The following is a 27,147-nucleotide window of genomic DNA, read 5'->3' as shown; positions in this document are numbered from 1 at the left end:
TAAATCCATTCAACACAGGTTGAATTATTATTCCCTAGTCAGAATTTAGACTGACCAGCAGTACCTTTGTATTGTCTGGATTAAGTTTCAGTTTGCTGGCTCTCATCCACTTCATACCAACAACACTAGACACTGATTTAGAATTGAGCTACTTTCCTGGATGTCAGTCAGAAAAGACAATTCAATCGTACCAAACCATAAAACTTCACAAACCTCTCCCTATGTTTCATGCACTGTATGTGTTGAACAGCATGAGAAGGAAAAAGGAATATTAAGGTATAGCATAAGTAAAATGTAATCACATCATATGCAGAATAACCAGCACCATCTTCTGAAAGTAGGAACAAAGCCACCATAAAACAATTTGTAACTATATTTCAGTCAAGTGATTCAGTTATATTACAGTCAATGGTCTCAAAAATTACTGAGAGGATCAGTGGAATCAACAGGGATATATAACACCTGTCTAGTTCTGGATACATAGATTGTGTATCAAAGCAATCCCATAATACAGGGCTATTAGATCTGGACTGCAAAAATGCAGATAATCACTGGATGGCACAGTGGTGGGTTTTTTGTTTCTCTTTGTTGCCATTAGTGGTTGTCCAAAGCCTTGCAGTCAAGACCTGGTAGCCCTATAATCCTGAGGCCTGAAGCCAGATTGAAATAGAATTATGCTGTACCATACTCACATTTTTTCCATTATCACTAGATGTTGAACAGGTTTTAGGCAATTTTTGTTCTGGTTCTGAGTAATCTGTATCAGTTGAGTAGGCATCAGGAGGAATGGCGTAGTCACCTTCTGAAGTCATTGAAGAGAGAGAGACCCCTGAGTGAAAAGCAAATTAATATTAATATTGTTAAGGACTGAATCAACCAACTGCCAGGTTGTATAGACAGACTACACTGCATTATGAAATATGGAAGAAATTAGAGTTTAAGTAGATTAAATTCATTTCTGACAAAGATGCTTCAGAAATGGAAACAACACATCCACTTCACTACAGCTCTCCAGAAAACAGATACCGCAGTGATCATAATCAGAATACGCTGCTGATTACTGCATCATAGTTCTTGTTAATTTTCTTTTGCATAAAGGTACTGTATTTTTCTCTTTGACTTACATAGGTAACCCATAGGTAAGCAGTGACAGAACTCTCCCTTGCTGTGGAATTGCCCCTATTAATTATCTTCCGATTACTGAAAGGCTTATCATATAACTAAAATTCTTGCTATAAATCAGTCTGAGAAATTAGGGATCTAGGGAAATTGCTTAATGTGTCTGTTTGATAAATCCAGGTTAATGGAGCAGGCATGAGTGACAAACAAGGTTTGTAACAACCTTTAAAACAATTTCCACTCTTCAACTATAATAGGGATTTACGATTTAATAATTCAGAACTCTTTTCTATATTTCAGTAATTGGGAGGAAGAAAAGGGAGACAATGCCTGACCTTATTGCTCTTTGCACTCAAACTGGTTTGCTGATCAGTTTGGATTACTATGTTATATCCTGCCTCTTCATTCAGGAGCTTAAGTAGGCATGTGCTCTCTCCTATTTTTCCCTACTATAACAACACTGTGAGGTAGGTTGGGCTGAGAATGATTGGTCCTCAGTTACCTAGTAAGCTTCCATGATTAAAGGTGGATTAGAACCTAGGTCTCTCCCACCTAGTTCAGCAGCCTAACCACTATAGCACACTGATTCTCAATTAATTGTTTTCTTTTTAAAAAAATATTTTTTATTAAAGTTTATATATATAAAAACTAATACAAAACTAAAAAATGTACAAACAAAAAGAAAAGGGGAAAAAAAGGGAAAAGAGAAATATAAAAGACGACGTCCCCCTCCCTCCAAACAAGTACATGTATTTACAATAATTTAACAACTTCTCTAATATTACTAAAAAAATAGCCCTCTTTATCCCTTTTCTCATCCCTAAACAATAACCGAATTATAAAAAAAATATTCAACAATCTAATCAGCAAAAGCATTAGGAGTGCCAGTAATAATAAACTTTATATTTTAAGCTTAAACAAATAGTCTATTCTGCATTTTGATTTCTAAGTTTTTCTCGGAAATGAAACCTAAAAGATCTCTTCCCTTAAGCATACAAAAGACCAATAATAATCACATATGTTTTTTAAACTAAACCAAATAAATCAGTTTTACGGGTATAAACCACCGTCTTACAGTCCTGGTCAGAAAAAGAAAATTCAATATTAACAATCCAAGATCAAAACATAGAGAGTTTAACTTTGATCTGATAAGTTCACTTTAAATTCCTTTCTCTTCTTTTTGAAAAGCTCAGTCTTCAGTCTCTTCTCCAAATAAAACCCCAAATAACAATCTCTTATCATTTTCTTCCTATCTATTTTCAGAAAAGGTTTCAGAGATTTGGTATTTCCCTTCTGTATATCCAAAATAGGGTAATTCTCAAAGTCACTCTTCCAGTCCATTACAGCTTCTTTCTCCATATCGTTCTCTTAATCAGGCAACTTTGAGTCCATCTTCAGATCCACAGCATCTTTTTCCGTATCTTCCATGTCTCTTTTATAATCTGGCATTTCCTTAAAGTCCGTTTTAGAATCCTTATTCAAGTCGTCCTCCACTGCTATTTTATCCAGTAAAGTCTTTTTTTCTTCTACAACCTCTGTTAGTCCCAATTTTAAAAATAGTTCCTGGACACACTGATTCCAAACAGCTAAAAAATTTTCTTTGAAATAAAGATACTCCTCCATTGTGTTAAAAGGGATATGTTCCTCTAATTGCTATCCGTTCCCTCTGACCTTGAAAGCTCAGTCTTATCTTGTGTTTATTTTCAGAAGCAAAACTTTCCCAGGGCAGATTTTCTTGCAATTCAATCCAAATTCACTTACTGTATTTTCTTAAACATTTAAAACAATATTTAAAAAAGCTGTTTCAAATCCATCTAGCCTCTTAACTGTTCCCAATCAACATTCTTAATTCCCCTTCGCTGTTTCCAAACATTAAAATATTTCTTTTTGAGCTTTAAACTTACTTTAGTTTTCTTTCTCCCAGGATAGTAGGAAATTCTCCCAGTGTACAGCAACTTGTCTTTCAGGAGGCTTTTAATTACCAAATAAATCACAGATAGGCAATTTATGATGTTAGTTAAAAGAGGAAGTAAAGCAAATCTAGTGTCCTTTTGAAGGCTCCCCATCACAGTTTGGGATTGATGTTTCCCTTGACCCCCAGAGCGCTCCACCTGCTAGGGATTGCTAGATTGCAATCTCTTCACAGGGAATCTCTGTAAAGAGTACCTGTGGGTGATCCTGTTGATCTCCTTTATCTGGAGATGACTCTGAAGAGCTGGACCAAGACCAGCTCCTCAAATTGCTGTGGCTGTTGGCTCCACAAAGAACGGAGCCGTGTTCAGTCAGCCATTTCTTCCCCGGAAGCCCTCAACTAATTGTTTTCTGTAGAACATCTGCTGTTTAGTGATGATGGGGAACAAGAGGTTCCCCTTGTAACCAGCATTTAAATTAAGTTACTTTTTAACTCCAGTTACCCATAACTCCTTAAATCCTATTTATTTCAGTGAATCTCTTGTAAGATTGTCAAGATTCAACATAATTAACTATTTTCTGACTCAAAAAATGTATTTGGCTTTACTACAATATGCCCATCTGTTTCATTGGTTTTCAAGATCAGCCTAAATTATTTCATTCTAAAAACTATTGATATTGACAGTTCCTCTAATCATTCATTGTTTTTATCCACAATAGCCTTCTGCATAGTGAAGTCAGCTCTTCAAAATGATCTTGCCTCAGTTTGAACAATCCATCACATTTATCACAAGGGACCAATGCTTCATGTTTTCTGTCAAGGACAGGTACAACATTTTTTCATAGTCAAATGTAAAGATAATACTTTCTTTGTAAAAGAGTTTAATGCTATGTATATGATACACTGTTAGATAAATAAATCTCTTTCTTTTGTATCTAATAAAGGGATAACACAATTTTTCAACTCATATAGTGATTACTAGAAGAACACCATGGACATTTAGAAGATTTAATCACACTTCTAATTTCTACCTATGTCTGGTAGAAATAAGGAACTCAAAATATCTGCTTTATACTGTCAGAGACCATATATTCTAGGCATTTGTCAATGTGAAAGAAGGCTACAAAACATGAAATAAAATAAATATTGTGCTGTCTCTTATATTTGCTTTCCCTGTCTGTATCAAGAGGATGATCCTTTTTTTCCCTGGTCACCTAAAACCTTACGCTTGATGACATGGTTTGGCATTCCAAGACTGTCTTCCTATAATTGAGCACATTTCACTTCCCACAATTGCGATAGGTTAGCCTAATACCCTTGACTTCAAGTAACAATCCTTCAAATATACATTGTTTAAATTATGTATGAACTTTGAAAATTTAAGTAGACAAAAAAGTACGTTTGGTTCTTGTCTCTCCCACCTCCTCCAGCCATGTATCTTGGGCAAAATAATGTAATTCTTGCAGTCAGCTAGAGAATTCATATTTATAAACTGTTTTGGCAAGTCTGCAGAGTTGGAAATATCAAATGCTCTATCTTAGTGTCATTCTGTTTTGAAGGCATTTATACTTTTCACTTATATATAACCGTATATAAGATCTGATTTTTTTTGAGATTTAGATTTAGTTCAGCCCATCTGAAATTTATGTTCTTATTAAAAGCAATGATATGATAGAAGTGAAGAGAATATCCTGCGATGATGAGGACTGCACTTTCCTCAAATATTATGGTATGAAGAAAAATGTTTCCATTTTTATACATAGTAATTCCTGTGATTTTCATTCATAAATTAAAAGTTCAGTATTCCAAGTATGGAGACTGAAATGTTTGTATATAGCTGTAGCATAATGCCTGAGCCCATAGGCCAAAAGGCTAGATGGTCTCAATTCTTTTCTCGCAGCAACTCTTTGGATCTTCACACTCTAGTCTATGAAGGAATTCAGACCTGGCCTTGGGAATGGGGAAGGAATGAATGAACCATTAAGAAGGGACTTTCAGAATACTCATTCCTGAGAAAAAGGAAAACATGACAAAGAAACTCAGAATAACACTGCCTTTGAGGGAGAGAGAAACTCTGACAGGATTTAAAGATTCTGTTATGCTACCCATAACATTGAAGATCTGTGCAGTGCTTGTTTCTTGACCGTCTTACCTTGAAGGGTTGTCACAGCTCTATTGTCAGCCCTCCAAGATAGGCCAGACAGGAAACATGATCAGATGAGCTAATTCTACTTTATTGTATGGCTACATTAACAGAATCTTCCAAGTCTGAAAGTACAAATCTCCTTTACAGCCTGAGAAGCTAAGGAGGGTCCCTTCTGAGCCACTTTCTCCATCCATTATGCAGCTGCTGGTTATGCCCTCTCTTATCTGTCTGTCCCCTAGGCAGCATCTCTTCACCCCTTCTCTCAAGGCTTCTCACATACCATTACACCTACCTACTGCCCTACCTACTGCCTTAAGTGGTGAAGAAGGTCCTGCTGCTACTACCTATTTTCCAGGTAGTAACTCTGCTGGAGTCTTCCCCTATCCCCAGCATGTGTGACAGATCTGTGCTGCCTTTCTGGCACTTGAAAGGTAAAAATGGACAAAAAATTAGATAATTTCTATAATGCAACTTCCTGGTCATGTACCTTATAAGTGTGTGTCTAGAGGTTTCAGCCCTTCCTTGGTAAACTGACCCTCACAAGAGATAAACAAAATTAGACTTATTATTATTATTTTTTTTAAAATGAAGTATATGAAGCACATTTTATTTTTAAATACATTTACAAAAGTACATGCAGGGTTCCTGGAAGACTACAGGATGGTGTTGGTCTGCTACCAATGAACGTTTTCTCCCCGTGAGATGGAAGCTGTTGCAATGTGACAGATTAACAGAAGAATATAAATAAAATCAGTAACTTCCTGCCAAACCTAAAAAATGAAATGAAAGGCTGAAACACACATTCACTACCTGAATTTATACAGAAAAATAAAAGCATTAGATTTGCATAACAGAAAATTAAATCAAGAATCTAACTGAAATTCTTCATTTTAAACTGTAATTAGAGATAATATTTTTCTGATGCAAAAGTTCCTCTGCTTATTTATCTGATCTTCCCTTAGATTCCTGAAAAATCCAAACTTTAATCAGAAGCTATTTGTAGGAATGTTAACCCCTCTTGTCCCATCCTAAGACCCATCTTCCTTGGGTTCTCTTTGAGTTCTATCTTTGCCTTTGACTCAGAATAGAGGGAGAGGCTGGGATATCTGTGTTTGTGGCAGAGAGAGAATCTCTTCCTCATGAGAATGTGGTTTTTATAACTGGCAAGCAGCCTGGAGTCTTGTGAATGTCTAGCCCGTGAGGCTACACTCACATCTCTTCTATGAACAGCAGTATTGTGAGCTGGGACAGATTACTAAAGTATCTGATATGCAGAAGTTTTCACTGAGAAAGCTGCTCAGGACTTTTAAGTTAAAATGGACAACTTGAGGTAACTTAAGTAAAGTAAGCGTACACATATACACACACACAAATATATGTGTGTGTGTATACACACACACACACACGTTTTAAAGAAGAGTTGTGGATCTGTGTATTGTTGAAGGCTTTCACGGCCGGCATACGAAGGCTGGTGTGGGTCTTCTGGGCTGTGTGGCCGTGGTCTTGAAGTTTTGTTTCCTAACGTTTTGCCAGCACCTGTGACCGGCATCTTCAGAGTGCAGGAGCACAGACAGGAGCAATTATCTCTGTGCCCAGGGTGATGTGACCCTTTTGTGGGTATTTATAGAGATCTGAAAGGGGAAGGGGGTTGGGTTAACGAGTGGCTGCTTGTTTTGGTGTCAGAATATGTGTGTATATTCTGACACCAAAACAAGCAGCCACTCGTTAACCCCCACCCACCCCTCCAACTCCCCCCTTTCAGATCTCTATAAATACCCACAAAAGGGTCACCTCATCTTGGGCACAGAGAGAACTGCTCCTGTCTGTGCTCCTGCACTCTGAAGATGCCGGTCACAGATGTTGGCGAAACGTTAGGAAACAAAACTTTCAGAACACAGCCACACAACCCGGAAGACCCACACCAGCCTTAGTTGTGGATCTGTTAGTCTAAATATCTTGACACTTTTGTAATAATATCACTTTCTAAAAAGAGAAATATTCATCAAGCACTCATAATTTTAAAAAAATGAGAGTCAGCATGGTGTTGTAACTAAAGTTTTAAATCAGCACCAAATCCCCCCCCAGTCATGGAAACTCGCTGGTGCTTTGCGCCAGTAACAGTCTCTCAGCCTAACCTACATCACAAGGTTGTTATTAAAAATTCATCTTGCAAGATAGTATTTTAAATGAAAGTTTCCTTTTCTCAGCCTGTAAAAAAGTCTAACCATCTATTTAATGTATTCTGTTCATAATAACAACATTTTAACTTCATCTGTCCTAAAGGTTATAATAGTTGCTTTGTTATAAATTCTGCCCACCTCGTTTCATAGCCCGTGGGCTACCAGGACCGCTTCTGCTTCGAGAGTCTGATTCAGATGTCCGTGAACTGGATCGGGAACTGTCTTCTTCAGACCCAGACGAGTCATCTAAGAATGGGTTGTTACTGATTTGTGTTGCTTTCTGATAAAATCAACAAGCCATTATTTAAAACTGTTAACTGCAATAGTCAAAGAAGAGATAATTATAACAATGGTATATAGTATTCATATGGGTTTTTTTAAGACAAGGGACTGCTTACAGCAGATTATTGTTATATAAATAACTTTTGATCATTAACAGTTTATTTTTTAAAATACATTTATAGGTAGAGGATTAGATTTTCTGCTCTGTTAAAAATATTAATCTATTTCAAGATTTAATTATATTTGCTAGATATAGCCTACAGAAATTTGCACTGAGAATTGTATTTTCATTGGTATACAGGAGGCCAGGATTCTATTTGGTTCCATGTTATTAAGGCACATCACAGAATATTGTGCAGTGTGATAACATTTGGGACCTGGCTCCTTCTCATTCTCTGTCCAAAAAGACACATGGTACTATTCATGTATTGCTAGATAAAGTTTTTTTGCACCTAAGTGAGTCGGTAACGACTGAGTGCAGATTAAAAAAAAAATAAAAAAAATCCAATATCAGCTTATTTGCATTTCCATCCTTTCAGTCAACATTTCTGGCTCTGAAATTAAATTTTACTGTTATTTCAGGTTTCACATTTGGCATATTAAATAAAACATGGATCCTGATTGTGTGTCAGTACATTGCAGGTACCTTCAAGTTGGTGGAATGTAGGCAACAATATGTTGGCTTGCAAGGTAGTTTTTAGATCAGAGAAGAATAAAATTCAGAGCTAGAAGTGCTTGCAACTGAAATGCTTCATTTGTGGTTAACAGAAACATATTCTGGTTATTATTAAGATAGCTATTTTATTACTCTTTCAAAGGAACAAGAAATTACTTTTCTAGAATAAGGAAGGAAGGAAGGAAGGAAGGAAGGAAGGAAGGAAGGAAGGAAGGAAGGAAGGAAGGAAGGAAGGAGAGAAGGGAAAGGGAATGTTTTGAGTAAACATATGAAGACACATTTTTCAAAGTGGACCTACAGAATATATCTCCAAGCATAACTGTAAAGAAATGGTTACCCCTTTAAGAGTGGTATAGACTGGTGTAGTCATGTTCTTATATATTAATGATGTGTAGAGTCCTGATGGAGAATATGAAGTTGAAGAAGAGGAATCTGAAATAAAGTTTTTTTAAAAAATAAATTCTGAAAATGCTGGGTGTATTGTTTTTTTAATTAAAAAAAAATCAGTTAATTTGCCAAATAGGTAGTTGGATAAGAATCTGTATGAGACTCTAGATTATACCTTTTATATTAAAAATACATATTTCAGACAGAAAACTCAAATTCAAAAGGTACATATAAAAAAAAATAATAAAGCAAAAATAAAAATAATAAAGCAAATAAAAATAGCAGAAATAATTCATGAGATATGAAATAATATGCTCCATCAGACCAGACCAGAAACAATATTCAGTCAAGATTTCCTAACACTGGCTACAATAATCCATTAAAAAGTAAAATTTTCTTTGGAAGTCAGCTTTAGATGCTTTCAGGACCTTTGAAATCCCAAAGAGTGTCAATTAAAGGTTTTTCTTCCCTGATTATGCTGACTCAAAAGGAAATCTTACAATGTTCAATGGGACTTGCCTAAGCAATTCATTTTAAATAACTGTTCTAATAACTTACTTTTATTGAAGGACTCCATGTTGAAGGCCTCAGAAAAGCACAGACCTGACTTGGCTACAGCATAAATTCTGTTTTCCTGATGAACAAAACAGAGATGTTATTATATTGTTTCCAGTAACATTATGTTCACATTATACCTAAAGCCTTCTTCCACTAAGCTCAGCTGAAAGCAGAATTAACCAATAATTTTTAATGTATCATCTAAACTTGATATTATTTTCATATTTTTATTAACATAAAGATGTATATTTGCATCTCTAGCTAGTAATATTAAGGCCATTTTCTAAAGACAATTGCTATTGTTTATGAACATTTTTAAGGTTAAAGATTGAAGTGACAAATTGTTATCTACACAATATCTATCTAACCGTGTTATTTGTAATGCTTTCTAAATGTGTTACTTCTGTTCCAAGGAGAATCACCAAACTAGCCAATCACTTGAGTCTTTAGTGCCCACTAATCTTCCAAAATGCATGTAGTTTATGTGACTACATTATAAGCGATCCTGAGAAAATTTGAGTTTGAAGGGAGCTATACAACTCTTAAAGTAAAATCGGTAATTAAACAAGAATTCCAACATTATGCAGTGTCACTGTACTGTTAAGGACTTCTGCTTTGGTTTTAGTTTTTTTTAAAAAGAACTGCAATAGTTTGACTCAATTCTAATCTTCTGCCTCTGCTATATTCTGTGATGTGTTATAAAGGAGATGGGATCACCTTCCATGGGACTGTCCATAAAGTCTTTTATAACCCTATCTTCCTTAACTATGTATATTATCTACTACTCAGTTAACATCAATCACATATATTTTGAAGTATAACTCAGGAATCAAGCACTTGCATGAAAAAAATTACTGTATATGTAAAGAGTAAAGATCCCTTTGTGTCAAGCTTGATTCCTGATGATTACATGGACATGTCTATATAGTTTTCTTGGCAATAATACAGAAATGGTGTGCCGCTGCCTTCTGCTTGGATGGTTTTTAGAAATCCTAGCCCTGGGATTTCCTGATGATATCCCATTCAAGTATTAACCAAGTTAAACCTTGTTTAGCTTTTTTGAGATCAGCCAAAGTCAAGTAGGTGCTGTCATCTGCTATCAGTAGTCAATTTTAATAGAGAAGAATTGCCACTGATGTTTTCAAAACAAATCCTGAGAAAAATTATCTGCCATGATAGTATGTCCACATTTAAAATGAACAGCCACACTTATAGGGCAAAATTACAGTGGAACATGAGTAATGTATAGTTAAATTAACAATCTGGAATATTATTATATCTATTTTACTTACCCAAGAGGGGAATCGATGCAGCGGAGGAGGAGGAGGTTTACAGTTAATCACCTTCCATGAATCACTCGAATGCAGGGTTTCTATGTCTTTCATTTCACAGCAGTCATAAGTAAATGATTCTTCATTACAACTAATCTCCATCTTCTCAAAAACCTCCGTGCCATCTCCATCTATCTGATCAATGTCTGTATCCTGAGGCTTAAAAGGACGTATCATACTTATAGCATTTCTGTTTCTGCCAAACAGTTTGTCTGAACACAAGGAAGGCTGGCTAAAATGCTTTTTGGCCAATGCTGTACTTAGAATAAAAGCACTAGGAGTCCTCAGTTTGGGAGGTGGCAGATTAGATGGAGAATCAAGCTGTTTGCCAGACTGAGAGCTTGCTGCCAACATCAGTGATGGATGCTTAGGTGCCAAAGATGGGGTTAAAATTGGACTTGGAGTATTTGCCTCACTAGAAGAGGATGAATAATCTAGCCTGTGGGATTGAAATCTCTTATTCAGTTCTTCTGAAAAGCTATCATGACTTTTTTTTTCACTGAATGATTCCAAGTTGCTCTTTCCAACCAGATGGTTCTGATTTTTCCACGAAGAACCTTGTTGCCAGGAATATAGTTTATGTACACTTCCCTGAGCTTGAAAACTTTCTTCTTCCAACATGGAACTACTGTCATCTGATGCTGTCAAATACATTTCACTCCCAATTCTGCTGTACCCTGTGCCTTCTTCAGATGCGTGACTTGAAAATGTAGATACACATCTGGATTTCGGTCTTCCTTTGCTTCCTTCTTCATCAGAGCTCCAGTCACTTACTGTAATGCAAGAATTCTTTGATATATTATTATCTATATCTTTTGACTTCCCTGCCATCCTTTGTTCAGGTATGCAAGAGTTTTGTTGTAGTGGTTTCAGACCTCTGTTATTTCCATATGTTTGGTCAGCAAGGGATGTTTCCTGAATTTCATTCTCTGGAAACCAGGAGACAGTAACAAAATTGGACAAAATTGTAATCAACATCTATAAATAATACAAATTAAAATCCATACTTTTCAGACAAGGAAATAATAATATACAGTGTATGCAAATAATATGAGATTATGTAAGAATGCTTTTATACAGAAGACTTCTAATACTAATAATCAAAAGATATTAGAGATATTCCATCTCCTCTTAATTGATTTGCTATGAGAAAAAGGAGAACAGTAGTGGAGGGAAAACAGAGCAAGATTACAAATGGAAAACTATTATCTGGCACATTTTTTAAAGTTCCATGAATAAGGCAGTGTATTCCATAGCAAAAACCTCATCTTTAAGTATCCTAAGACAGAAGGGGATTGACAGAAGCAATCTTAGAAATCCAACAGAAGAGAATACATGTATCTCAGGATTGAACTGTGGAGTCCTTGGTGCTCTCTGAGCTTGGCTGTTTGCTTGCAGATGTTTCATTACCCAACTAGGTAACATCATCAGTGCTAGTGAGTGTTGGGTTTGCTTCCTGTTTATATAGAGTAGTTTGCCCTGCCAGTGTTGGTGGGGTTTTCTCCTTGGTAGTTCCTTGATTAGGCTATTGTTTTCTGCTTGATTGTTTGTCTGGTGTTAATCCCTGCTTATCTGGCTATTGGTTGCTGGAGAGGATGTGTTCTGGTCTTTTTGTTTCCTTTGTGGCTTTTTTATTGTCTCTTTTGAATGGTGTATAAATGTGGTTTATCTCTATGTGTCTATGGATGGCTGATTTGTCTGAATGCAAGCTTCTGGGAATTCCATAGCGTTTTTGGATTTAGCTTGGTCTAGGATGCTCATAATTTCCCAGTTGAAACTATGGTTGAGTCTGTCCATGTGTTGTGAGATTAAGACAACACCTTTGTCATAATAAAAAAGGAACAACTAGAGAAGACACATGGAACAATCAACATGTTCAAAGGAATAAAATTCACAAGGAAAGAAGAAAACAACAACACACTACTCTTCCTGGATATCCTCATCAGCAGAAGAAACACTGGCAAGTTAGAAACACAAGTCTATTGAAAAACAACCCACACCTCCCACAAGAGAAGCAGTGTAAGAACCCAAAGAACCCAACCTCCCACAAGAGAAGCAGTGTAAGAACATTATTCAGACGAGTTCAAATACACTGCAGCAACTCAGAACACCAGAAAAAGACTGCCTATACAACATCTTCCAACAAAATGGATACCCACACAACTTTATCAAAAAGTGCCTGATCACTCAACCCACTACAGCACAACCAACACAACCTATGAAAAGGTTAACACTGCCATACATCAAAAACATCTCAGAAACAACCAGCAAACTATTACAACCACACAGCATCATCACAGCACATAAGCCAACTAAAGCCCTTGAAAACATCTTAAGTAAACCAAAAGACCCAGTAGCCCAAGAAGAAAAAACAGGAGTCATCTATAACATACAGTGTAAGGACTGTAGCAGCCACTATGTAGGATAGACAGGCAGAAGACTAACAGAGCGCATCCATGAACACCAACTAGCAGTCAGAAGACCCGATGAAAACTCCTTAATCTCACAACACATGGACAGACTTAACCATAGTTTCAACTGGGAAACTGTGAGTGTCCTAGACCAAGCTAAATCCAAAAACGCTATGGAATTCCCAGAAGCTTGCATTCAGACAAATCAGCCATCCATAGACACATAGAGATAAACCACATTTATACACCATTCAAAAGAGACAATAAAAAAAGCTAAGAAGGAAATAAAAAGATCAGAACACATCCTCTCCAGCAACCAACAGCCAGATCAGCAGGGATTAACATCAGACAAACAATCAAACAGAAAACAATAGCCTAATCAAGGAACTGCCAAGGAGAAAACCACACTCCCACCAACACTGGTAGGGCAAACTACTCTATATAAACAGGGAGCAAATCCATCACTCACTAACACTGATGATGTTACCTAGTTGGGTAATGAAATGCCTGCAAGCAAACAACCAAGTTCAGAGAGCACCAAGAACTTCACAGTCTTAGAAATAGCTACCTATAGATACAGTAGAATGAAGTAGCAGAGAAGACAGTATAACATAAGAACGCAGGTAAAGACACCAGGTTTAATGCTTCTCTAGAGACAAATATCCCCAAAGCAAAACCAATCTGTAAGTAAAAAACAGTACAGAGTGGGAAAGGCCAGAATTTTTCCCCAGATGCGGTACTGTATACCCTTTTTCCAGTTACTATTTTAAATGGAGAAAATGTTCTAAATTCTACCTTGCTAGGTAGAATAGTACAATCCACTCTGCTACCTTATTTGCTGCATATGAAGACTAGGCCTGCTTTCACTGTAATACTAAAAACAACTTTATATTGTTATATCCAACAAAAACACCTAGCATTTGGTAAATGATGCAGAGTAATCTAATTATGTCATACGTGGCAAGGAAAAATATCTTGTGTGCTTGCATTAAGAATAAATATTGGAACAAAGTTTATCAGTAACTAGTGAAGATACAATATTTTAAATACTGATTGACCAACTGAACACTCCTGACAGGAGTATGGACATTGTAACACTGATTCTATTGTTTTAAATGGCTGAGTAATTAGAATCCATTTCTGGGTCTGCAGCATATGCCTGTTTACTTAGAGAACATTGATAACTATACCAGCACAATGTTGCAAAATATCACATTTTCCCAATGATGTGGGACAATATATTTATTTAGTAGTATTAAATTAACATGTGGTTGTTTCTCCTGTTAACATAAGACTTTTCAATACAACTCACACAAACAAGAAAGACAAATAAACAAATGAGAATTATTATTAGTGTTGGTTATATTTCCAATTTATCCAGTAAGAGTAGGAGCATATTAAGAGAACCAATGTGGCATAGCTATTATAGTCCAACACTAACAGCTATACCACACTGGCTCTCTTAATATGCTCCTGCTCTTATTGGCAAGGAGACCCAGGTTCTAGTCTACACAGGTTCTTAGACATAGAGGTTCACTGGTAACCTTGGGCTGGTCATTCTCTCTCAGCCCAGCCTACTTCACAGGTTTTTGTTGTGGGGAAAAATAGGTTGGAGTGCTGTGTATAGTACCTTGAACAACCAAATGAATGGTAGGATATTAATTAAATAATTAAATAACCTAGCTTGCAATCCTACTTTTTATAAAGTACCACATATCAGTTTTTTCCCATACCAATCCACCTAGGAACTGAAGAGATCTGATATTCTTTTCCAGAGATAGGATAATCAGAGGAAAACCCCTAATGAGATTTGCAGAATTAGGATAGGTTCATTCAGAAGAAAAGGGTATTTTACATACTCAAATCCTAAGTGTTTAGGACTGTTTAACAACTGCAATTTAAGTAGGAATTCTCTTGGAAGCAAGTTCCATTTAAATCAATGGAAATTACTTCTAAGCACACTTGTTTATTGTTAGTCATTCTAGAACTTGAAATACCTAAACTTTTGTTGCTTTCGCTAAGATCAACTTGCTTTGAGGCAGAACTGCTTGTATCTTCAGGTTTAGGAACTTGCTGAGGACTTCTTGCTCTGTTTAAGAAGCATCCAAAAGTCAAACTGCTCAGTCGCTGGCCTTCTGCAGGTTTTTGTGATGAAGAAACAGACTTCTTCCCCTGAAGCTCTGTTCAAGTAATAATTTAAATATCAACATTTAATATATTGGGACATTAAATTATTTATTTTAAAAGCTGAGAGGCTGACTAATTTTGATATTACAAGTAGTCCTTGGCTTACGATAGCAATTGGGGCCGGAATTGCTGTCACTAAGCATGATGTCACGTGACCGCATCACTTAGTGATGGCAATCCCTGCACTTCCAGCTGCCATTGTTAACTGAATCCCATGGTCATTAGGTGAGGCAACTTCATGCTGGCTTCCCACAACCAAAGTCAGTGGGGAAGCTGGCAGGAAGTTGCAAGTCCCAGGCCAGCAGGCTGGGTGGGGGAAGTGTGGTGAGGGTTGGGGAGGTTGCAAGAGGGTGCGAGGGGGTGATTGAGAGGTGCAGGGAGGGTCAGGGAGGGTGCACGGGGGTGTGGCATGGGTCAGGGAGAGCGCGTGGGAGTGCGGTTTGTGTTGGGGAGGGTGCATGGAGTGAGGTGCGGGTTGGGGAGGGTGCTCTGGGTTGCGGCAAGTGTCAGGGAGGGTGCTGGGGGTGCGATGTGGGTTGGGGAAGGTGTGTGTGGGGGTGTGAGTGGCTGGCACAATATGAGCATAGAGGGGCTGGGGCCAGGGGCGGGAGACTTACCCCAGTGACTTGCAACCTTCCCTGCTGGCTTCCCCATTGATTTTCCCCAGAAAATCAATGGGGAAGCCAGCAAGGAAGGGTGCAAATGGCAACCACTTGATTATGGGGTATTGCCACTGGTCATAAGTGCAAACTGGTTGCCAAGTACCCAGATTGCAATCACATTTTGTAATTTTGAACGATTGCTGAACAAATGGTCGTAGGTCCAGGACCACCTGTAGACACCTTTACATTTATGGTATTTCTGTTTAATTACTATGTGTCTTCTTAAGTTTAATACTGGTTTAATAGTGTATTTTAATGTTGCACTTTGCTGTAGGTATTTTTAGAAAAAGAGATAATTTAGAAATAAAGGTTGGGTTCACTGATTGTAGCACCATAATCTGTAGTTTAGAAACCACAATGTCTGGGATCACATAACACATCAATCCAAAAGCAAACAAAATTCAATGGAATAAATTCAATCACTGTAAATATCTCAAATGGAAATAAAAAAGCCTTTCGTTTTTTATTATGCCTTCATCTAGACCTCTATAAAAGCACATTCTAGACCTCTATAGAAGTTCTGTACCCTTTAGTAAAAAATTTACAAAATTACAGATGGCTACACTGTGGAGAGAGTTAGGAATTTCTGGGCACAACTGTTTTTTCAATCCACAATAAAGACATACACAAAGAGTTAGTCCCAAGTTCTTTAATTATGGAACACAGTTGTGTTTTGAGAATTTGTACCCCCTACCTTGCAATTTAGTCTGCAACACCTTAATCTCTTCAGTTTGGTTTTGATTGATCATGCGGAGGTTCTGATTCTCTGTTTCTAGCTGAAAACATATAGATAAAAGCCCCCATTCATAAGTACAATATTGAAAAAGATTGCATCCAAAGGAAAGCTATACTTTCCTTAATCTCATATGGTATTGTTTCCAGTCTCGCATCCATTTTCCTGGCAGTAAGTTCACCAACCTCTGTTGGGTTTACTTTTAAGTATATTTACAAATGATTGCAGTGTTAAACATTACACTGAACTCAAATATCTTTGCTACATCTAGGAATAATATTAATGAAAGACCACAGAACTCAACCTCAGGTCCTATTTCAAAGTTCTTCTATTTTTAACTAGTTTTTACATGTTATGACTATTATAATTTTTAAAAAATAGAGCAAGGATCAGAATATCTTTTGTTCCACAGAAAAACAGGAAAATATATTACAGGTTTTAAACACAATGAAAAGAAAAAATCCACCTGATAAAATTGAAAACACAAATAATAAACCCTCAGTATAAGCAACTTTGCACATTACAAAGCAAGGCATTTTTTTCGTGCAGGAACTTACAGCCTCAGTCTTGTGAACAAATCCACAAAAACTTTTAAAGAAATTATTGACCAGATAACAGAAATGACAATTATCCACTAATAGATATTAATGAAATAATATAATTAGTTCATTAAGGCTTTCACTTGTTCTGAGCTTTAAGGTATCACTTTGTTAGCAAAGGATCTGTGAATTTTAGGCTGAAGAAACCTTCACTGTTGGTTTGTAAAAAGAAAGCTTACCTAGATATTTTATTTACTGCCTACCTAAAGGACAAAGCTGAGAATTCTGCTGCTCAAACACAATCTAATCTGTATAAATGTTGGCCATGCTGTCTGAGGCTGCTGAACGTTATGGGGTTGACACTATTTCCATACGATTCTTATACTAGAATAGTTCCACTGGCTTTAAGAGCTGTATTTATGAGACTCACCTCATGAAGCTTGACAGTCACCCATTCCTTAATCTTAGCTGCTTTTTCTTCTATAATTTTAGCCTCTTGTATTCTGATTTGCTTCTGAAACAAGAAGATGGGCTTTTGTGTAATTTGCATTCTTGTCCATAACAATGCACTTTATTCACCTAAAACAGAAGGTGCAATCTTTTTCAGGCCAAGGACTGCACTTAAGCTTTATTTATTTATTAGTGATTATTTGTATGCTGCCTCTTTGTGCTACTCTAGGCAGCTTATAATAAATGCAATAAAACAGCCATAAAATTCATACAAATCATACAAAGTAAAAAAAAACCAGAAATACTGCTAATAAAATGATTAATAAAAACTGCAGTAAAAACTGTTGCTACTAACGCGCTGATCTTCATTGAATGACCTCTTGAAAAGTGCTGTCTTCATCTCATTGTTTTAACTAGCTTGCTTAATTGTAGAATCATGGGGTTGGAAAGTTTTCTAGTCCAACCTCTTGTCCAGGTCAGGAATCTTCATACCTTTTCAGACAAATGGCTGTATGCTGTATGTGACAAATGTATACTTCTTACCAAGATTTGCTATGATATTAACAGGTATCTTTATAGACTCTGTTTTTTTTTTTCCAACAAGAGTTTTGCTGTGCAAAAATCTAGCGATATTACTTTTTTGTAGGCCCCTCCTTCCTCTCTTTTACATGCCAATATACATATGGATAACTGAGTAAGAAAAATATTATTTTCTCAACCTGCTCTACAAGCTGTTGTTCCAGGTTCTGTATAGCATCATCTTTCTCTTGAGCGAGGATCTCCAGTTCTTGACATCTCTTATATAAACGTGTCTCTGACTCACTGGTTTGGACATTAGCAGCTTTTAGTTTCTCCTCCATAATCTGCACCTAGAAATTAAAACACAGCTGTGTACACAGTGTGTGTAAAACTCCAAAATTAAATGCATGATTCAGAATGTTGTAATGCTTTATTCCTCTGAGATCAGTTAAAGCATATATATATTTCCCAGCCAGTCCTAATCCTAGTTTACCAACATCTCTAGCAATCTGCTATTTTGCTTGTTTCTTTCACATGAAAGTATCAATTATTCTCAGCTGAACATCAAGGACAACTGTTCAGCCCTGCAGTTCCAACAACCAAGACTTAATTACAAACAAATTGCAGTAAAGACGCTGGCTTGGATCCAGAGAGGTCTTCTGCTTATACAAGGGAACCTCAAAAAGTCCTTGTTATAATAGAAAAGAATATATGTAGCTCAGGGTTGAACTGTGGAGTCCTTGGTGCTCTTTGAGATAGGTTGTTTGCTTGCTTCCTCGTGATCTCTCCATCCTCCTGCTTCCCTTGGGTTTGTTATACGCTGTTTCAGAGGATCATTTAACCTTCAAGGGCTGTTTTGGGCAGGAAGCTGTACTATAAGAGTAGAAACAGTCAGGAAATACCCATTGTCAAAATGATTTCATATTAAATTGTATCATCTGTGGGCTACCAAGCTAAAATAAATGCATTTGCAATTATAAAACCCTGTAAGTCATATTACAGATGTCTAACAGAATGCCTTTTCTTTTACATACTTACCCAGGTATTAAGATCTAGTGGGATATTCTTTTAAAAGTGCCACATTTATCATGTGATGGCACAAGAGAAAGAAATCTCAATAAAGCAACTCATTTGTTGCATTTTCCCTGCAGGTGCCAAGTCTTAAGAACTTTTGGCATACACAAAACTTCTTAGGATACTTAAAAATCCTTAGTTCAGCAGGCTTTTGGTTAAATTTGTGTTCTTACAAATTATTTTGTTATTGACATTCTGTATTATTGGCCTTCTATCCTGTATTTTCAAATTTAAGCTGCTTTTTACAGTTTTAAATATCTGCATTTTATAAAGGAGGTATATTATAACATTGTCCATGGGGTTTTCTTGGCAAGGATACTGGAGTGGGTTGCCATTTCCTTCTCCAGTGGACCACATTTTGTCAGAACTCTCTGTCATGACCTGTCCGTCTTGGGTGGCCCTGCACGGTATAGCTCATGGCTTCACTGAGTTATGCAAGCCCCTTCACCACGACAAGGCAGACTTCATTTATTTGGGCTCCAAGATCACCGCAGACGGAGACTGCAGCCATGAAATTAAAAGACACTTGCTCCTTGGGAGGAAAGCTATGGCAAGCCTAGATAGCATATTAAAAAGCAGAGACGTCACCTTGCCGACAAAGATCCGCATAGTCAAAGCTATGGTTTTTCCAGTAGTAATGTATGGCTGTGAGAGCTGGACCATAAAGAAGGCTGAGCGCCGAAGAATTGATGCCTTTGAACTGTGGTGCTGGAGAAGACTCTTGAGAGTCCCCTGGACTGCTAGGAGGTCAAACCAGTCAATCTTAAAGGAAATCAACCCTGATTGCTCATTGGAAGGATCGATAATGAAGCTCAAGCTCAGATACTTTGGTCACCTAATGCGAAGAGAGATCTCTTTGGAGAAGACCCTGATGCTGGGAAAGACTGAAGGCAAAAGGAGAAGAGGGCGGCAGAGGATGAGACGGTTAGAGAGCATCACTGAAGCAATGAGCATGAAACTGAGCAAACTCAGGGAGGCAGTGAAGGACAGGAAGGCCAGGCGCAATATGGTTCATGGGGTCACGAAGCTAGTGGTCTAAAGTTATGTTCTTCCAGGGATACATTTTTATCCGAGAGATGGAAAAAAAGGCTATTAAATCACAGACCAGAGTCCAAGAAGTTCCATGAAGGAAAATAATGAACTATAAGCTATGCATTTTCTAAGTAGACAAAACAAACCTCAACATGAAGAGCAAACAAATAACTGACAGTGATTCTCTTAATGATGTGGCAGAAAAAGAAGAACTGAAGATATCTTAGAGACTAAAGTTGTATATGCAATTAGAGCTGGGTTTCTATTCATTCAACTCAGTCAAAGAACTTTACAGATCAATGATCTGCACAAACAGAAGTACAGGTAGTCCTTGGTTAATGACCACTCATTCAGTGACTGTTCAAAGCTACTATGGTGCTGAGCGAGTGGTGGTTATGACTGGTTCTCAAAGTTCCGGATGGCCTGGGCACCCCCACAGTCACATGATCATGATCTGTGTGCTTGGCAACCAGCTTGCATTTACGATGGTTGCAGCATCCTGCGGTTGCAGCATCCCACAAGTAAAGTCAATAGGGAAGCTGGCAGGGAAGCCTCACCCACGCACCCTCCCCCAGCCTCAATGCGCTTGTGCCGCACCTTGTTGCCCATTTGCACACCCACGCACACCCTCCCTGAGCCTCAGTGAGCTCACGCCATGCCTCCCCACCATCTGCACACCCTCCCTGAGCCTTGCAGCACTTGTGCAGCACCTCCCCAGCCATTTGCACACCCTCCCTGGCCACTCATGCACCCTCTCCCAACCGGCAGCAGCCACCCCAAGCCCTGCTGTGCTTGCATTGTGCCTCTTCTGCCACTTGCACACCCTCGCGTACCCTCCGTGAGCCTCGCTGTGCTCACACCGTTCCTCGCCAGCCACTCGCACACCCTTGCGCACCCTCCCCCACCTGACAGCAACCACCCCAAGCCCCGCCATGCTCGTGCCACGCCTCCCCAGCCACCCGCATGCCCCCACACTCCCTCTCCCACCCAGCAGCAGCCACTTACCTGCCTGCTTGCAACGCACCTGAGACTTGCAACTTCCTGCTGGCTTCCCCATTGACTTTGGTTGTTGGAAGCCGGCAGGAAGTTGCAAGGAGGTACTTGCTTAACAATGGCAACAGGGACTGCAGGGATTTCTGTCACTAAGCAATACAATCACATGACATCAAGCTTTACGACTGCATTGCTTAGCGACGGAAATTCTGGTCACAATTGCTGTCATAACAAGGACTGCTGGTACTGTGCAGAAACAACACATAAGGCAACCATAATCTATAAATAAATTCTACTACAATTTAAAACACAACACACTGAAAACATGATTTGAATTAATGCTGTACTGATTTTTTTTTAATCTTCAGATTTCATTGTTGCCATTTTGGAGAATTATGAAATCACATTTCTCATTCACACATTAAGGAGGATGATGATAATAATGGTGCTGGTGGCGGCGGCGGTGCTTTTATATCTATTCTCATGTGTTTCTCTAAATTAGCTTTCCTCAATTTGATGTCCTGTCCTTCAGATGCATTGGGAATGCAACTTCCATGCTGGCTTAGAAATGCTAGGAGTTCCAATTGTAAAGTTCCAATACATCTGAAAGCATCAGGTTGGGAAAAGTTTCTCTGCATTACTGCAATCAGGAGGGAAAGAAAGAAGAATCTCAAATATTCTGTCAAACAGGACAAGTGCTTTGTTTTCCTATATAGTAAGAGTCTTGATCTAGATGTAGCTGCACATAATGTAATTTAGATAGAATACTGATGTGCCCCCTAGGCAGTGGAGATGCAGGATATTTCTTTTTGGATACTATTTGTAGTATTTTATTTGCAATGGGGTGCACATTTTTAACAGCATTCTGCAGCAACTAGTTAGTTAGGGGGATCTGCAGGGTGGAGGACAACAGCATCCAAATGGCAGGCATGACTAAGGTGATCAAAACACTGCCCCTTTTTATTTATTTTATTTTAACAGGTATTTAAGAATTAAAGGAATAAAAACATAATAGAAAAAAGATTTACATTCTATATAAAACTGAATAAGAATTTTCAAAGTAACATTAGATTAGTAGTGCATATAAATGTGTTCTTATATCTATCCGGCACTTTGAAACCATTGTCAAAATCAAATCAATAATTAACAAAAGCAGACAATATATTAAGAATGATCAATCAGAATAAACTATTATTAGGAGTTTCTATCAAATCTGAGAAAGCCTGTCCTTACTATCACAAATCTGGCAAAATCTAGTATTTTATAGTTGTGTTAAGCCTTATGTAAGACGATGTGGTACAAGTCCATGTGCAGAATTATCATCCAAAAATGGTATTCACATCAAATTAAATTCAGTATCAAAGTTGTTTTTTAAATATGAAGTTGTTTTTGACATTGATGCGTATTCCCATAGCTTAGCCTATCATTCTTTTAAGGAAGGAATTATGTATAATATCGAGGAAGCATAAACAATCCTAGCAACTATTATCATGTACAGAGCCAACTGAAGATCAGCATAGTTAATGGAATATAAGGTTAAGTAATTCTTAAGAGAAAAACAGTTGGTGAGAAGAAAAATACAAAATTTAAAGTTTATTTCATTCTATGGAGGAATCATCTTCCAGAATTGTTGAACTTTATGGTATTGCCACCGAGTATGAAAAAAAAGTTCCAATATGTTAATTCATATTTAAAAACTTCTGGAAATATAATAACCTATTTTGGCAGTCAACACTGAGGTAATATAGCAATGAAAACACATATAGTACTAATTTTCTTTGAGTTTAATATTCATAGTCAATATCTTCCATTGGTATTCCAATTGTTGCATATCAATTGTTCTGCATCCATTTAATTGAACAGTCTTTGACTTGTTCAGTTTCTGAATCATATTTCAGTAATGACCTATGTATAAACACCAACAGGTATTCTCAATTTTGTGTTATAAGCTTTTCAAATTCAGTCTGAGTGTTCACCTTGTTTTTGAACTATACTACAGTGGTACCTCAGGTTATGAACGCCTCTACTAACGAACATTTCGGGTTACGACCAGCTTCGGCAGGAAAAATTTACCTCAGGTTACAAACTTGCCTCGACTTACGAACTGGATCCGTGGCCATTTTCCCTGCTGCCACGTGGTCGCGGCTTCCTGTGGGCGAGGTCACGGTAGCAAGGAGACGTTCGGTGAGGCTTGTGGTGTGTTTTGTGGTGTTTTGCGAAGGTTTTTGGTGTGCGTGTTAGCATGGCTCCAAAGAAAATGCAGAGCAGGCTTGGCGGGAGTAAGGCTCTGAAGAGAAAATTGCCTCGGGTTGCGACCAAATTCGGGAGGAGGGTGGAACGGATTAACCGGATTTACATTGAACCCTATGGGGAAATTTGCCTCGGGTTGCGACCAAATTCGGAGGGCGGAACGGATTAACCGGATTTACATTGAACCTTATGGGAAACTTTACCTCGACTTGAGACCAACTCGAGTTGCAACCAGAGTCACGGAACGGATTAAGTTCGTATCCCGAGGTACCACTGTACTTATTTGAAAAAAGTGAAACTAATAAAGTGTTTCTGACCATTCCAGGGAGAAAGTCTTACAAACTTTTGTCTTTGTTTTGTTAAAAGTTAAATCTTGTGATTTCTATCAATTATTATCTCACCACTGATCACATTTTTGCATACTTGCCTTCATGAAAATGAATATTTAGTATTGAAGCTAGGAGCAATAAATCTGGACTTCTATATTTATCTCATACTTTTAGTATGCTATTTATAATAAGATAATCTGTTATAGCCTGGACCTTCTATCTGTATCCAACCAAAGAAATTTGTGCAAGCCTTCTGGGAGTTATGTTCCTTTAATAGAGGTAATCCAGTTGTATGGCTGTATAAAATAATCTGTAATCCAAGTCAAACAAGTGGCTTGATAATATAATCTAAGGTACGGTACAGCCAGTCTACCTCATTTTTTTCATGTCTTACAAAATCCTAAATTTAATCCCTGCTTTTTTGTTTGGTCAGATGTTTGCCATTCATTCAATATCTTTTACATGTGGGACATGTGTGCAGCACATGTTAAAAAGGGGCAGGCTTTCATCAACAGTATCAAAATGCCCACAATTTTGATAATATTGACTCCACTGCAGACACCCTGGAATTAGCTAAGCCTGAGTGGATCAGGATCGTCTTCAATACCTTTTGTAAAGAAATGTTCTGTAAATATTTTTATTGAGTAAAAATATTTACAGAATACTTCCCCCCACCTATCCACAGAATCAGGCCCAGTGTTCTTTTGAAATTTTTTTTCAACTCCTTATATCACATTATAGATTTCATGAATACAAGACAGAGTGCAGAAAAAGAATTCAGTGAACACTTTCATTGTGCCAATTTATTAAGGACTTAGAGAAAAACCCATGCAAATTAATCCAGAGGGACAGTTTTAGCTACAGAACTTAACTAATTCTAAAATCAAGAGAAAATTAATTTTAAAACATGCTCTTCTTCTTTTATATAAAGATATCATATATTACAGTATGTGAGGAAATACAGTGGTACCTCTACTTACGAACTTAATCCGTTCCGTGACTCTGATCGCAAGTCAAGTTGGTCGCAAGTCGAAGTAAATTTTCCCATAAGGTTCAATGTAATTACCATTAATCTGTTCCGGCGTCCGCAGACCACGCGTCAGGGGCGGAAAAACGCCCGCTGACCACGCGGCAGGGCAGAAAAATGGCCGCGGAACACGTGGAACGGGCAGAAAAATGGCCGCAGACCACGTGGAACTGGCGGAAAATGGCCGCGGACCACGTGGAATGGGCGGAAAATGGCCGCGGACCACGCAGCAGGGCGGAAAAACGGCCGCGGACCACATGGCACGGGTGGAAAAATGGCCGCGGACCACATGGAATGGGCGGAAAATGGCCGCGGATCCGGTTCGTAAGTTGAGGTGCGTTCGCAAGTAGAGGTAAATTTTTGGGGCCGGAGCTGGTCGTATCTCGAAAAATTCGTAAGTAGGGGCGTTCGTAAGTAGAGGTACCACTGTAATAGAAAAGTTGAATATTCCTAATAAAACTGATGAAGATTAAACTCAGTTACCTACACATTGCCTGCATATTTGTAAGGCACTCCACCTAAGGCCATAAAGGCATTATAAACCAGGCAAGTCAAGATAGTTCATGGTGCTTATTGTTATATTTTTTTTAAATTCAACTTCCCTGTGAAACTATCTTGAAAAAATCAGTTACTGATACTTTCTATTTGAAGAACCATCTATCTACCTCACATTTTATACATATAGCTCCAGAACATTACTATTACATATAATTCCATATTATGGTCCTACCTGCTGAAGCGCTTTTTCTGCTTGACGATCCGCATCAATAACTTGTTTTTCAAGTTGCTGCATCTATATAAAAGCATAAAAATTATCAGATGCAATCTTTTGTGACAGCTATCAATGAAAACATTAATAATCATGAATATATATTATATGAGGGTGAGGAGAGAAGGTATCCAAGAGGTTAAAACACACTGCCTCAATAATCCTTAAAACAATCATACAAAGTGTAATAACTGCCCATTTTATAGGCAGAGGTGGATGAAAGTAAGACTCAAGGACCACACTAGATCACCCACCTAAATTGACCTAATTTTCTCTGCCAGTGGGAGGCTCTTGTTAGGGGACAAGTTTAATTTTTAGTAAAGTCCCCCTCTCTGTTTCATTTATGGAAGCTTTCCAGTGGAAGAGACAATTAGTTGGATTCCTTTCAAAAAGTGTATGGCTGAAAGCCAAGCAACGTATGACACTAAAATGTCTGTTTAATTTAATAGTAGGTGAGGAGAGGGACAAACCCCAGTAGGATTACACTGTGTAAACTTTTTCTTCCTGGTCACAGCTCTGCTAAATATCATTCCCTTTGTGCTCCTCGTAGCTTTAGGAAAAAACTGCTGCTGACACTGGAGGTTCTTAATTGCATTTGTACAAAGAGATCATCTTCAAAGACATTGGCACTTACTGCACCTATTATTTACATCCTGAAATGCTTCCATATCTTGGTCCTTAGCTCAGATTTTAATCAAATATACTGCCCTAGTACCCAACAAATATCTTTGTCTGGAAGTCCCATGAGGTCAGTAGGACTTATTTCCAATATACACAGAGCATGCATAGGTCTGCTGACATACACAGAGTTGTGCTGTTAGATCTTCAACTAACAATCACTTGAAATGCAAACGGCACAGGATTCTGGGTACAGTTCAAAATCTTGGTGCTGACCTGTAAAGTTCTACATGGCTTGGCTCCTGGTTACCTAAGGGACTATCTCCTTTGAACAGAACTGGAACCTATAAGGTGAGAGGGGATGCTTTACATCCATTCCCTCCCTCTGAGAGAGAAGAGGCTCAGGAGCCAAAGAAAGCCTTTTCAATTGTTGCCCCATCACTTTGGAACAGCTTACCTGTCCCAAGACCTGGATGGCCCTCACAATGTCCTATCTTCAGAAAGGTGGCAAAGACAGTTTTATTTTGATAGGCATGCAGAGTTTAGTGCCTTAGAGTTAGTCTTTTTATCATTATATGATGCCATTTTTAGAAGTTGGGTTTTTTTTAATTATGGGATTTCACATTGATTACTGTTTGATTAAGTGTAAACTTCCCAGAATCTGATGATTATGGTACCACAAAAATATTGTAAAAATAAATAAATTTAAGAAACTGTATTCTAAATCTTAAAGGAAAACATTTCAAGTTCATCCAGAAGCATCCAGACACTGGACTCTCCAAATATTTGCTATAGTTTAGCATTTATTTGGAGAGACTGCTGGCCTTCCGCAAGGCCTTAAAGACATGGTTGTGTCATGAAGTTTGGGGATCTGAATGTCTGGCATTGCCCATGAAATGGCTGTGCTGATTTGTTAGTCATTTGCTTGGTTTTTACCTCAGCTGCTTATATATGTAGTTGTAG

General features: G+C 37.9%; 1 protein-coding gene across 2 annotated transcripts in view; it reads right to left on the bottom strand.

The window, feature by feature from the left end:
* Nucleotides 1-27,147, bottom strand: part of PLEKHH2 (pleckstrin homology, MyTH4 and FERM domain containing H2) — an 85,691-nt gene that overhangs the window by 35,072 nt on the left and 23,472 nt on the right. Inside the window, exons 3-12 of one of the 2 annotated variants that reach the window (XM_007438080.3) lie at nt 25,528-25,590; nt 18,293-18,442; nt 17,554-17,637; nt 16,546-16,627; nt 15,000-15,182; nt 10,553-11,520; nt 9,261-9,336; nt 8,653-8,747; nt 7,496-7,637; nt 693-829 (exon numbers count right to left, since the gene is read on the bottom strand). In XM_007438080.3, the coding sequence (XP_007438142.2) occupies nt 693-829; nt 7,496-7,637; nt 8,653-8,747; nt 9,261-9,336; nt 10,553-11,520; nt 15,000-15,182; nt 16,546-16,627; nt 17,554-17,637; nt 18,293-18,442; nt 25,528-25,590 (1,980 nt within the window). Of the gene's footprint in view, nt 1-692; nt 830-7,495; nt 7,638-8,652; nt 8,748-9,260; nt 9,337-10,552; nt 11,521-14,999; nt 15,183-16,545; nt 16,628-17,553; nt 17,703-18,292; nt 18,443-25,527; nt 25,591-27,147 lie in introns of those variants that run through there. The other variant, XM_088147583.1, reaches the window with a different exon arrangement.

This window comes from Python bivittatus, unplaced genomic scaffold (genome assembly GCF_059951505.1).
Source record: "Python bivittatus isolate LINGU-HERP-01145 unplaced genomic scaffold, Pbiv_v1 ctg000020_np1212, whole genome shotgun sequence".
Taxonomy (NCBI): Eukaryota; Metazoa; Chordata; class Lepidosauria; order Squamata; family Pythonidae; genus Python; species Python bivittatus.
This window is presented reverse-complemented; position numbering and strand designations above follow the sequence as displayed.